The sequence below is a fragment of the Temnothorax nylanderi genome, unplaced genomic scaffold (genome assembly GCF_030848795.1).
Source record: "Temnothorax nylanderi isolate EJ_2023f unplaced genomic scaffold, tnyl_v1.0 TNYL_tig1477_pilon, whole genome shotgun sequence".
In the NCBI taxonomy this organism is placed as follows: Eukaryota; Metazoa; Arthropoda; class Insecta; order Hymenoptera; family Formicidae; genus Temnothorax; species Temnothorax nylanderi.
This window is the reverse complement of record NW_027250539.1, coordinates 1-12,795: the sequence shown is the minus strand read 5'-3', so window position 1 is coordinate 12,795 and position 12,795 is coordinate 1. Positions and strand designations below refer to the sequence as shown.

Here is a 12,795-nt window from a genome sequence, read left to right as displayed (position 1 = left end):
CTGCGCGATCACTACATAAAAGCCTTCAAAAAGTGTCCGGAGAATTAGACAAAGAGGGAACGAGGTAGAGGTCAATTGCTCTCTTTTTCTAATGTTTCTATTGGTCGCTTTTATCCCCACCCAGAGGATGTAAGGAACGTATTGCAAAGACGATGAACCCATTTCTTCGTTTTATAAAGAGTGTGTTTATCGTCAATTGACGTCGTACATTAATTCTGAAAAAAACATTCTTTAATATAAGTATGGTGTTCACGTGTTTCATCTGCAAAAAGAGATCAGACAAATCGCAAGATTTGTCGTTTCATCGGTGAGTAATAGTTTGTAACTGCAAATATTATTATATTATTAGATTAAACAATTATTAGATTGGGTTATGTATCACGCATGTGACACTTTTGTGAATTTTGGGTTATTTTTTGATTGTAGATTTCCGTCAAACTCTATCGCTCGACAACAATGGCTAGATATTATCGGAAAATCGGAAGAAGTCATAGGAAAAGCAACAACCATTTGTTCGAGACATTTTGACACTGAATGTTTTCGTTATGGGCTAGTCGACGGAAGAAGGTTTCTGAAAAAAACCAGGGACTAAACCAACTATAAATCTTGGTATAGGTGCTCCAATAAATATTCCGAACACAACAGAATTTTCTTTCATACAAACCAGTAATATCCCAACCAATGAACCAGCATTGCGATAAAGTATTGAAGAGTTGGCCACATCAAATAAGTAAGTATATTATGTATTTTATTTTAAGTTTTTAAATATTTTTGTTTATGTAGTATTAGAGTTAAATATATATATATATATGGAGGGGTTAAAGCCATAGTGGTGTAAGTCAATTTTTTTGACCACTTTTTTTTTCTTCTTTTTTCAACATATCTGTATGTGTAGACTGCATCTATGAACTTAACTCGATAGGTTAAAAAAAGTGACTTACACCACTATGGCTTTAACCCCTCCATATATATATATATAATATATGATTTTGTAAATATGTATGTATAATATTTTATAGGCGGAAACAAGAACCACCACTGACTGAAGTTATTGCTGCAAAAAAGATTCGACTAACTGATCTCACATGGGAAGAACTTTCCCGAGTCATCAATGCGAGGAAAAGCTTTGTGGAACGCTGCAAAACAACAGCTATTAAATAAAGAAAAAAAGATTGAGTGCTTACAGCGTAAAGTTCGACGGTTGAAACAGAAGGTTTCGAGCTTGAAGTTGTTGACAAAACATTTATTTAAGAAGAATTTAATAATGGAAGATGAAGTAAAACTCTTACACGTAAGTGATATAAAGGATGCTGTTAATGAACGCAATGAATAAATTAGTACATTAATTATTATATAAATATGAGAATAATCAATGTCAGTCTTGCAGTAGTCTGCGGCAGATCTTGGTGCCTAATAATAAATTATTGAATTTTACAATCTCCTGCTCATGTGAACTGCGCGTCACATATTCGTCGATCTTCAATTATTGATTAATTATTAGATTAGATTAGATTAGATTAGATTAGATTTTGTAAATGTACATACTGTAAGTTTATTATTTTTATTTTTCTGAAATAATCACAGCAAATAAATTAGTAAATTAATCATCGAATTTAATAAATCTTCGCTTATGTCGTAATTATACATACAGCAATTGTAATTTTATTTAAAATACTAATATCAAATTTTATTTCATTTTATTAAAAAATTTTTATATTGCAATTATTTGCATTGGACTCTATATTTATGAAAGGAGGAATCTGCAATGTCGGCTTTGGTTAAATCTTGGTGCGACATAGCATAAATCAATTTTACTGAATTTTTCATTTACTTAGAAATTAATTTATTATATATATTATTTATTTCCTTTAGTCTACGATGGATCCCGTAGCTGAGGCCTTGTTTAAACAAATCATTTCAAAGAAAAAAAAAATCTTAGAATTCCCATTACAACTACGAACCTTTGCATCAACTCTTCTATTTTTGTCACCAAAGGCTTATGCATATATACGAAAAGTATTTTCTCTCTCTCTACCTCATCCTTCCACTGTTCGAAAATGGTTTACGTCTATTGATAGTAGACCAGGAATATCTAAACCAGCATTGCAAGTACTTGAAGGAAAGCTGCTACTAGCTCAGAAAAAGAAAAAAACTTTATTATGCAGTGTTACAGTTGATGATATGGCCATTCGAAAGCACTTACGATGGAATGGAACAAAATATACCGGTTTTGTCAGCGATGCTAATGATAGTAGCGATAAAAAGAAAAGCACTGTAATGGCAACCCAAGCCATGGTAGTGATGGTCGTTTGTTTAAATGAGCATTGGAAAATTCCTATGGGCTATTATTTTATTGATAGTTTAAATGGAGAAGAAAGAGCACGGCTTGTATCACAATGTTTAACGAGTTTGCATGATATTGGAATCAACGTAGTTTCACTGACATTCGATGGAGCACAGAGTAATGTAAAGATGGCTAAGAAGCTAGGTGCAGAATTTAATTTTACAGAAAAAGCGAGCATGCATTTTCCGCATCCTGTTACCAAAGAGCCTATTTTGTAATAATTGATGCCTGCCATGCCATTAAACTAGTTCGGAATGCGTTAGCTACAAGAAAAGTTCTGTACGATAGTGAAGGAAATGCTATAGAATGGAAATATTTTCAGGCCCTTGTAAGAATACAATACAAGTACGGATTACATGCAGCCACAAAAATTAGAAAACGTCATTTAAACTGGGCCCAGGAAAAGATGAAAGTTAAATTAGCAACACAGACATTCAGCGCGAGTACAGCTCACGCGCTCCATTTTCTTAGATGTGATGTAAAACATCCCGAATTTGTTGGATCTGAAGCCACAGAAAAATTTTGTCTCATTATGAATAATTGTTTTGATCTTCTGAATTCTCGACAAAAAGTGGCTAAAGTTTCCAGTAAACAATGCATAAATAGAAACAACGTAGCTGAAATCCGATCAAATATTCAGTTATACAAGACTTTCATCAGTACACTTAAAGATGGTAATAAACCGATTTTTGAGTCAAAACGAAGAATGGGTTTCTTTGGTATCATGAGCGCCTTAGAAAATATTGTTGCTATATTCGATAAATGGTCAACGTCAGAAACTGCACCCTTAGAGTATTTGCTGACATACAAACTCTCTCAAGATCACGTCGAGCTCTTCTTCTCAGCTATTAGATCTCGCGGTGGACACAACAACAACCCGACCGCCGAGCAGTTTGAGTCTGCATTCAAGTGGTTATTGGTTTATGCACAAATCAAAGGCTCAGATAATGCAAAGTTCTCGATAGGCCGGCTCCTAAAACTCATGATAATGATATTGTTGACATGCATAAAATCAGTAATCACTCTTAGGGTTTCTTCAAGCACTTCTTTGGATCATGACTATTGTATACCCTCGGTATTTATGAATGTTAATAAAACGTACATTAATCACATTGTCGCGTACATAGCAGGTTTTATAGCTAAGAGTTTGAGCAAGTCTGTTAAATGTGTGGATTGTGTAAAATTGCTCAAGTCTGAAAAATCTTTCTCCATTATACAGACTAAGAAATGTCAAGGTAGATTAATGAAAGCTTCGGCTGATTTAATACAAACATGTCTAATAGCAGAAGAACGTTTTAGAACACATAACGTTTTTCAAACCAAAAATATTTCCAACGTCTTGATAACAAGTACTCTTGAATATATTCCACCCACTGTGTTTGAGAATAAGGGAAACTGCGGAGATGATCACCGTTTAAAACTACTTGTTCAGATTCTAAAAAAAATTTTTAAAGTTCGATTACACCATGAAGGAACATCCAACTTAGAACAACGAGAGCAGCTTAGAATAAGATCGAAATGTAACAAAACTGTTTATTTAAAAATCAATAAAACTTCTCGAAATTAAATGTAACATTTTTGTTGTTTTTATTAGTATATAATATATAATGTTTATATTGTAACATGTGTTATGTAAAATGGTTATAATGCAAAATATATTACAATATTTGAGAAAGGTTATGCACAGAAATTCTTGTGTATTATTATTTATTTGATTGTATTACTATATATATATATCCGCGTATTATACTATTTTCCGAAATCAAGAGACACGGTATAGTGTCTCGCGCCAAGTACACGCGGAGCGAGACCGACCGTGACTCTTTTACGCGACGCGACGATTTGCGAGTACTCGAGAAGTTGAGATCTCGATAACGAGTTTGTATAAAACAAAGTATCTAAATGCTGTTTAAAGTATATAAATAATAAAAATATAAATTTGTCGTTATAATGGAACAAATAATAACATTGAATCAAATCGTAACGCAAAAAATTGAAAATATATTGTTGACCCCCGGGTGCAAACGCTCTTCTTGCTAAAATCACATATTCTCTTTTCAATCGCATACCTTGATTATGACATAGACCTGCACGGGAGTCAGATCGTCGGCAGCAGGTATGCCTCTTTCCGACGCCATGGAGAAGAGATTCATGATGGTAGTCGCGCAACGAAATACACACTGCAACTTATCCCTAGGAGTCTTATACGCCGATATCACAGCCAATTCAGCCTGCGCCCATGACCAGGGGCATTCGTAATGATAAACCTTTGGAATGCGTAGGTCCTTGTGATTTGGAGTTACGACTTTCGCCAACTTTTTTATGTGACCGTGAAGAAGCTGGTCCCTATATACATCTCCATCTTCATTTAAATAGAGCGCATTGTGGTATACCCGTGCCATGACGGTTCTTTCCACCACGACTCTCGCCAAATCTAACTGGTTGGCGCTCGCCGCTGAAAGTAAGAAGTTCAGACGTCTCTGAGCACTCCGCTAAGATCAATTGCGAGATAAATAATTATATTCATGTACATTGCCAGATCGGATCGTTGTCCATTTCCGCGTGGACCTTTCCTAGAAAATTATCCACGAGATCCTGTTTCTCGTCAGCTAGCGTAAGCTTTTTAAACTCTTCGCAGAAACGCAGGAGGAAAGCCTCCTTTTTTTCCAAAAATACCCTCACACAAACGGATACAAGATGATTATTGATAGCATCCTGATCGCACTTAACTCGCACGCATAATCTGGAAAATATTATTATTAAACGGTTAACATCTTACATTTAAACATATTTTACATTTACTTATACATTACATACAAAGATGATATTTATATATAAATAGTACCTATCTAAGTGAGCTAATGTCGACAGCAATCCTTGACGACATCTGATTAAATATGCGATATAAGGAGATCGTTTTTGATAATCCTCTCGAAGTGATTTGAAGAGCTTTCTACATCCATCGTCATTAAATAGACGCACGCAACGTAAGTTTCATGAAGATGAGCTATTAATGCCCTATCCTGCAGGTTTATAGCTTCTGCCAATTGTAGTTGTAAAAACGCAACCAGTTCGTTTTCTTTCTGCGACCAACAATGTCTTTGTAATAAAATTTTATATGCGAATATTTGAACATTAAGTAATTAAGTAATCCATAAAAAAATCACACTTTGTTTTGTACGCCATGATTAAAAAATAATACAATAAATACCTCTGAAGTATTCCATGGAATGTGTTGAAGGTCAGCAGTGTTAAGTACTAAGTACCATACATAATTTTCTTTTAGCATCCGCAAAAGCATAAGAGAGTTCTACATTATTCGGATCGATTGAAAGTCTTTCGTCTTCCACCTCTTTTGTACGGGACTGATTGCTTTCGACCGAGGCTGTATCGCTAGCTGCGCTTGGCTTTCTTCTGTATTTCGCTAATATATCATCGGTAGTATCTGAAATTAATCAAAAGAACAATTTATTACTGTCTAAAACTTGCAGGAAAACTTTTCCTTTTTTTTTAGCATTACTTTCCGATTTATCTTCGATTCGATTCTACAAAACTATTAAAACAGAAACCGTTTATATTGTAACAAAATAATATACGATAATTGTTAATAGTTATTTATTAATATCTTACCGCCCGCGACATTACCGGATAATGTTACATCTTCCAACATAATCTTGCGTAATCTGTGCCTGCACACATCGACGCCGTCGCCACCAGCTTCTCGATCGAAACATCTGTCGTCCGTCACGCGGATTGCTTTACCTCTACGATTTCTCAATGACAATTTTAATTTACCAGGAGCATTCTCTGGACTTAGCTTGGCTTCAGTTTTGCCGTTTGCTATGACAGAACCCTCCTGCTGATGTTCCCCATCAAGCCTCACATTCTCTTCCTCCGCCTGAGTCTCCATTCGCGCGAAGAGCACGTTGATCATCTGCGTGAGAGCCACCGCACAAGACTCTCGTATGGTCACGTAGCATAACGTAACGTGAGCCAACGCACAAGAAACGTATATTGGTTAAGCCCGTATCAGACTACGGATTAGGATTGAGATTGGATTGAAATTTAATCAATCAGAACAGAGAAAACTGATCTCAAGTTTAGTAAATTTTGCTCTGATTGGTCAAGTTTCAATCCAATCCCAATCCCAATCCGTAGTCTGATCGGGGCATTACGGCCGTTACGGCGTTATACGTTTCTTGTGCGTTGATCTACGTTACGTTACCATGCGAGAGCTTGTGCGGAGGCTCTAACCGATACGTTTCTTGTGCGCTGACTAACGTTACGTTACGCTACGTGACCATACGAGAGTCTTGTGCGGTGGCTCTGAGAGTCGCATGGGCTGTTGTTTGATTCATCAGGTTGCGCGATTTTCTGCCGATGTTAAGGCCCGTATTCATAGCCAGTTTTATAGATGTTAGCCTTAAATTGATAGAAATAAACCTTAAGTCGTAGGCAAATAAACCAATCTTCGATTACTTTAATGTGAGATAATTTTTCGGTTTTTTTCGTTTTTAAGACTAATAATAAACCAACAAACGCTAAAATTAGACCAACAATCATCAGCAAACGATTACGCATCGATTAGGCTTTTTTTTAATTAAAAATAAAATTTTTCCGGCTAACTTAAGGCTAATTTTTCTTTTTTAATTTAAACAAAAATTAAGAACCAACAAACGTTCTAATTAGGCCAACAATCACCAACAAACGACCAACAAACGATTGAAAAAAAAAAAAATTAATAAAGTCGAAGTTGACCGGCTAACTTACGGGAGGTGGGCATTTTCACTTCCAAAAGTCAAAGAAAAATAGAATATTCGCAAATTTAGCCAAAAAAATGGCTTAGCAAATCAAAAATACTTTCCAGATGATTATTTTTGTCTCTGGCTACTATCTGATACATTTTCAAGCCTTTCGATGAATTTTGAACAAAGATATTCCGAAGTTTTGAATTTCGATCACTTTTGTCTACGATTGTACAGCTGCAATTTCATGGACGCTAGAAACCAGCGGCAGCGTCAAGAAAATGTGGTGGGGGAAGAAGTTCCGTTGAATTTTGCGGTACGCTAAAGCCCGGTGTCCACGATGCAAGAACTGTGTCAAAGTTTCGGTTTAAGCCAATGAAACTGCTACTTTTCTGTAAGAGCTGCAAGTTGATTGGCTTAAACCGAAACTTGGACACAGTTCTTGCATCGTGAACACCGGGCTTAAAGCCTTGTGTCCACGATACTAGAAATCGGTCCGAGTTTCGGTTTAAGCCAATCAACTTGCAGCTCTTACAGAAAAGCAGCAGTTTCATTGGCTTAAATCGAAACTCGGACCGATTTCTAGTATCGTGTACACAAGGCTTTAAAGCCCGGTGTCCACGATGCAAGAACTGTGTCCAAGTTTCGGTTTAAAGCCTTGTGTACACGATACTAGAAATCGGTCCGAGTTTCGGTTTAAGCCAATCAACTTGCAGCTCTTACAGAAAAGCAGCAGTTTCATTGGCTTAAATCGAAACTCGGACCAATTTCTAGTATCGTGTACACAAGGCTTAAGCCAGTCAACTTGCAGCTCTTACCGGAAAAGCAGCAGTTTCATTGGCTTAAACCGAAACTCGGATCGATTTCTAGTATCGTGTACACAAGGCTTTAAAGCCCACGGTGTCCACGATGCAAGAACTGTGTCCAAGTTTCGATTTAAGCCAATGAAACTGCTACTTTTCTGTAAGAGCTGCAAGTTGATTGGCTTAAATCGAAACTTGGACACAGTTCTTGCATCGTGGACACCGGGCTTTAAAAAGCTGAGACGGTCTGAACTTTTTCCCCCACTACATTTTCTTGACGCTGCCGCTGGTTTCTAGCGTCCATGAAATTGCACCTTTCCACTCGACATCCTTAATGGGCGTGTTCAGCAGACCAAGCCGCTGAGTAGCAGTCGAACGTGATTGGCTCTTACTTTTAGAACCAACCAATCAACGCAGTGTGTTGATAAGACGAACTCAACAGTTGTGTCTGCTGAACGCGGCCAATTATTGACAGTTCGTCGATCGTCGTTCTGTCATTTAACATCGTTATATATTTAGGGCAGATTAATTGTAATTAGTCTATTGTTGAACTACTATAGCATAATATCTTATAGTTGTTGGTAGTTGTTTAACAACAATGACAATGTGCCCATTGTAGTGACTGTAGTGAACGATTTTGACAGGCAGGAAAGGTGAATGTTTTTTGTACTGAACATTTTCCTAGCACGTATATTATCTCGTATACATTCTTATTATATTATGATCCAAATAATTCCTAAAGATAGTATCATTACACTATTTTTTTCATTCTATAATTATTAAGAATTTATTTTTAAGGGTGATATGTTTTAAATCGATTTACTTCTTTATAGGTTAAGTGATGTGTGTTTAATAGGTGTAAGGAAAGGGGTGAAAATAAGGATGTTACATCGGCCCCATAATCTTGTCAACTATATTCGTAACATAACATGCCGTTACCATGTCGATCAATTGTGCATATTCCAAATTGGATCGATTAAAAGGCACGCCAGTATTTTAATAGTGCCCAAGTATGGTACACGATACAAAGTACATATGTTTTCGAATTCTCAAAACATCCTTGCTAACAAAAAGATAGGCAGGCATGGGGATTGCAGATGGACTTGCGCGACAAGATTTTCATCCAACGATGCAAAATCTAATAAGATAAGTCTGAAATAAAACTAGCTGAGGAGGTACAGCAGAGAATAATAGAATTAAATGAAGAGAAACTAGGCAAATTAAAAGAGAGAGTATTAGACATAGAGCCAGTTATTTTTGATGAAAAGGAGAAGGGAAGGGGACAGAAGCTTGTTGAGAAGCAGCCTGCGGGATCCAAAGAACCATCAAAAGATGACGTGTCGAAAAAAGGTACCACAATAAACACTGATTTAAATTCTAAATACTAATCTTCTGATTTGTAGCGAAAAAGAAAATGAGAGTCGACAAGTCGACATCTTCTTTGGAACGTAACTTTATTACACCCGTGAGAGCTATGGCAGATTTTTTATTAAAGCCTTCCGATCTGGAGACTTTGCCAAAAACAAAAAGACGTTCTCCGTATGAACTTGAACCGCCTATTACAGTGTATTGGAGGAAAGATGTCGAGGCTAAGTAATAGAACCAACTTTTTTAAATAAATTTCTATATACTCTCTTATATTGAGATTTTGAAAATATTTTATAGTTCTACCTTTTTATAGAGCTTTAGAAGTCTGGGGATCCAGAGAGGCTTTGTTGAAGGAACTTCTGAAGAAGGAAGTTGAGCGGAAGATCTATCAGCAAAGTAAATATGTATATCCTCTTATTTTCTTCTGTTTGTTTAATTCAAGTGGTCCCTATAAAAAAGAATATCTGCTCAAGACAGAGAATATCTGTGCTTAGAGATTGTTTGTCCATCTAACAGGATCATTTATATACATCCTGATAATCTGATAGGAATATTCTCTTAGAATAATAACACAGGCACACAAAATAAAAAAAGTGGTCTGTACTTTTGACCAGACCCACCTATCTTTATGTATTTTGACGCGCTGAATCCGAATCTGAAGTCCGTTTAGCCCAAACACCCTCAAAATTTCGAGTAAATCGCAAAAAATAGCTAAAAATTGCGAAAAATTACGTTAACGAGTGCGAGAAAATTCGGAAAAATTTTTTCTGACCTGGATCAAGTGTGTTTCTTTTGTATTTTGACGCGCTGAATCCGAATCTGAAGTCCGTTTAGCCCAAACACCCTCAAAATTTCGAGTAAATCGCAAAAAATAGCTAAAAATTGCGAAAAAACCACGTTAACGAGTGCGAGAAAATTCGGAAAAATTTTTTCTGACCTGGATCAAGTGTGTTTCTTTTGTATTTTGACGCGCTGAATCCGAATCTGAAATCCGTTTAGCCCAAACACTCTCAAAATTTCGAGTAAATTGCAAAAAATAGCTAAAAATTGCGAAAAATCACGTTAACGAGTGCGAGAAAATTCGGAAAAATTTTTTCTGACCTGGATCAAGTGTGTTTCTTTTGTATTTTAATGCGCTGATTCCGAATCTGAAGTCTGTTGAGCTCCATTACTAAAAAAATTTGGCAAAATCACAAATTAAAAAAAAATAAAAATCGTGAATAGTAAAAAATCCAGAAAAAAAATATCATGGATATGAATTACTTCAGAACAAATTGTACGGAATCAGGTTTACTTTGATGTTCTTCTTATACTGTTTTTCTCCTGTAGCGAACTCTTTTCTCTTTGAATGACCTATACAGTGGGTTTCTCTTTCTCTTCTTCCCATTCTGATTCGTTTCTCTCTTTAGTGTCCAACAGTAATCTGCCATCATGTTGATATCCCATCTTCCTTGGTATCGAAACTCCATTTCACGTATATCTTGATGGAATCGTTCTCCTTGTTCTTCACTGTAGTCTCCAAGGTTTTCAGGAAAGTAGTTAAGATGAGAATGTAGGAAGTGCAATTTGAGATTCATCAAGCAACCTAACTTTTTAAAATTTTTCAACAACTCTTCAACCAAAATCTGGTAATCCTCACTCCTCTCATTTCCTAAAAAGTTCTGAGATACATTCCTGAAACTTTGCCACGCTGCTTTTTCAGTGTCATTCATTTGTGTAATGAAATTTTCGTCTCGAAAAAGAGTTCGAATTTGAGGACCATCAAAGATACCCTCTTTCAATTTCGCATCACTTATCGCGGGAAACTTCTTTCCTAATTGCACTTCCTACACATTCTCATCTTAACTACTTTCCTGAAAACCTTGGAGACTACAGTGAAGAACAAGGAGAACGATTCCATCAAGATATACGTGAAATGGAGTTTCGATACCAAGGAAGATGGGATATCAACATGATGGCAGATTACTGTTGGACACTAAAGAGAGAAACGAATCAGAATGGGAAGAAGAGAAAGAGAAACCCACTGCATAGGTCATTCGAAGAGAAAAGAGTTCGCTACAGGAGGAAAACAGTATAAGAAGAACATCAAAGTAAACCTGATTCCGTACAATTTGTTCTGAAGTAATTCATATCCATGATATTTTTTTCTGGATTTTTTACTATTCACGATTTTCATTTTTTTTTAATTTGTGATTTTGCCAAATTTTTTAGTAATGGAGCTCAACAGACTTCAGATTCGGAATCAGCGCATTAAAATACAAAAGAAACACACTTGATCCAGGTCAGAAAAAATTTTTCCGAATTTTCTCGCACTCGTTAACGTGATTTTTCGCCATTTTTAGCTATTTTTTGCGATTTACTCGAAATTTTGAGGGTGTTTGGGCTAAACGGACTTCAGATTCGGATTCAGCGCGCCAAAATACAAAAGAAACACACTTGATCCAGGTCAGAAAAAATTTTTCCGAATTTTCTCGCACTCGTTAACCGTGATTTTTCGCCATTTTAGCTATTTTTTGCGATTTACTCGAAATTTTGAGGGTGTTTGGGCTAAACGGACTTCAGATTCGGATTCAGCGCGTCAAAATACAAAAGAAACACACTTGATCCAGGTCAGAAAAAATTTTTTCCGAATTTTCTCGCACTGGTTAACGTGATTTTTGGCTATTTTTAGCTATTTTTTGCGATTTACTCGAAATTTTGAGGGTGTTTGGGCTAAACGGACTTCAGATTCGGATTCAGCGCGTCAAAATACATAAAGATAGGTGGGTCTGGTCAAAAGTACAGACCACTTTTTTTATTTTGTGTGCCTGTGTAATTGGTACAAAGATTGAAACACGAGCTTTTCATCGTAGATGTTTTTACGGTCAAGCGAAGATTAAGAGATTACAGACGGGAAATTGGCAGCAAGACAGAGATAATTCAGAAGGAAGGTCTTTTTGGAAGATCTGGCAAAGTGGTATTGACTGCGATTGCCATGTACGTACTGAATTTATACGTATGCATGTAATTATGTAAATTTTCTCGATTAATTTCTTCTTTTCCAGAAATGCCAGTAATTTCTTGTGCAAGTTAATTGCTTGGTTATATACCGGCTCACATAGTATGTTTTCCGAGTGTGTACATTCTGCAGCGGATACCTGCAATCAGCTGATTCTAGCGTACGGTATTCATAAATCGGTGCAGGTAAATAAATCATTCACGCCAAGAATTTCAGGATCTTCCGAGCTTAATTTGTTTTATGCCAATTATTTTGCAGAATCCCAATCCTGATCACCCGTATGGTTATACGAATATGAAGTACGTTTCCTCATTGATATCGGGCGTAGGAATCTTTTGTGTTGGTACGGGTCTTTCCATCTATCACGGAATTCATGGTCTTCTTTTTCCCGCGCCATTAGATTCTCTCTTTTGGGCGTACTTCGTCCTGGGTGGATCTCTGCTATCTGAAGGAGCTACTTTAATGATGGCATTACACTCCATAAAGAAAGGCGCGGAGGAAAAGAAAGAAAGTCTTAAACAGTTTGTCCTGGAAGGA

At 36.4% G+C, this 12,795-nt stretch overlaps 2 protein-coding genes, 1 long non-coding RNA gene and 1 pseudogene across 3 annotated transcripts; 2 read left to right on the top strand and 2 right to left on the bottom strand.

Moving 5' to 3' along the window:
- The first annotated feature begins 12 nt into the window (after nt 1-12).
- Nucleotides 13-1,644, top strand: LOC139787375 (uncharacterized). Its single transcript, XR_011722625.1, has 3 exons — nt 13-307; nt 427-730; nt 1,020-1,644. It is a non-coding gene; the product is annotated as an uncharacterized lncRNA (long non-coding RNA).
- Nucleotides 1,645-3,397: 1,753 nt separating this feature from the next.
- LOC139787373 (GTPase-activating protein and VPS9 domain-containing protein 1-like) lies at nt 3,398-5,439 on the bottom strand. Its single transcript, XM_071726462.1, has 4 exons — nt 5,190-5,439; nt 4,876-5,087; nt 4,414-4,799; nt 3,398-3,779 (listed from the first exon to the last, which is right to left on the bottom strand). Exons 2-4 carry the CDS (start codon nt 4,898-4,900, stop codon nt 3,765-3,767), a joined length of 426 nt encoding a protein of 141 aa, XP_071582563.1. The 5' UTR covers nt 4,901-5,087; nt 5,190-5,439; the 3' UTR covers nt 3,398-3,764.
- Nucleotides 5,440-5,555: 116 nt separating this feature from the next.
- Nucleotides 5,556-6,384, bottom strand: LOC139787372 (uncharacterized). The gene is made up of 2 exons (XM_071726461.1): nt 5,975-6,384; nt 5,556-5,789 (listed from the first exon to the last, which is right to left on the bottom strand). The coding sequence occupies exons 1-2, from the start codon at nt 6,276-6,278 to the stop codon at nt 5,596-5,598; spliced, it is 498 nt and encodes a 165-aa protein (XP_071582562.1). The 5' UTR covers nt 6,279-6,384; the 3' UTR covers nt 5,556-5,595.
- Nucleotides 6,385-8,355: 1,971 nt separating this feature from the next.
- On the top strand, nt 8,356-12,792 carry LOC139787376 (proton-coupled zinc antiporter SLC30A9, mitochondrial-like; annotated as a pseudogene).
- Nucleotides 12,793-12,795: the final 3 nt, after the last annotated feature.

Excerpts from the sequence above, each read along its gene's own strand:
- LOC139787373 (XM_071726462.1), bottom strand. The coding sequence starts at position 4,900 with ATGGACAACGATCCGATCTGGCAAT. Across the intron at positions 4,800-4,875 it reads CAACGATCCGATCTGGCAAT|CGGCGAGCGCCAACCAGTTA; the intron begins GTACATGAATAT and ends TCTTACTTTCAG.
- LOC139787372 (XM_071726461.1), bottom strand. The coding sequence starts at position 6,278 with ATGATCAACGTGCTCTTCGCGCGAATGGAGACTCAGGCGGAGGAAGAG. Across the intron at positions 5,790-5,974 it reads ATCCGGTAATGTCGCGGGCG|ATACTACCGATGATATATTA; the intron begins GTAAGATATTAA and ends GATTAATTTCAG.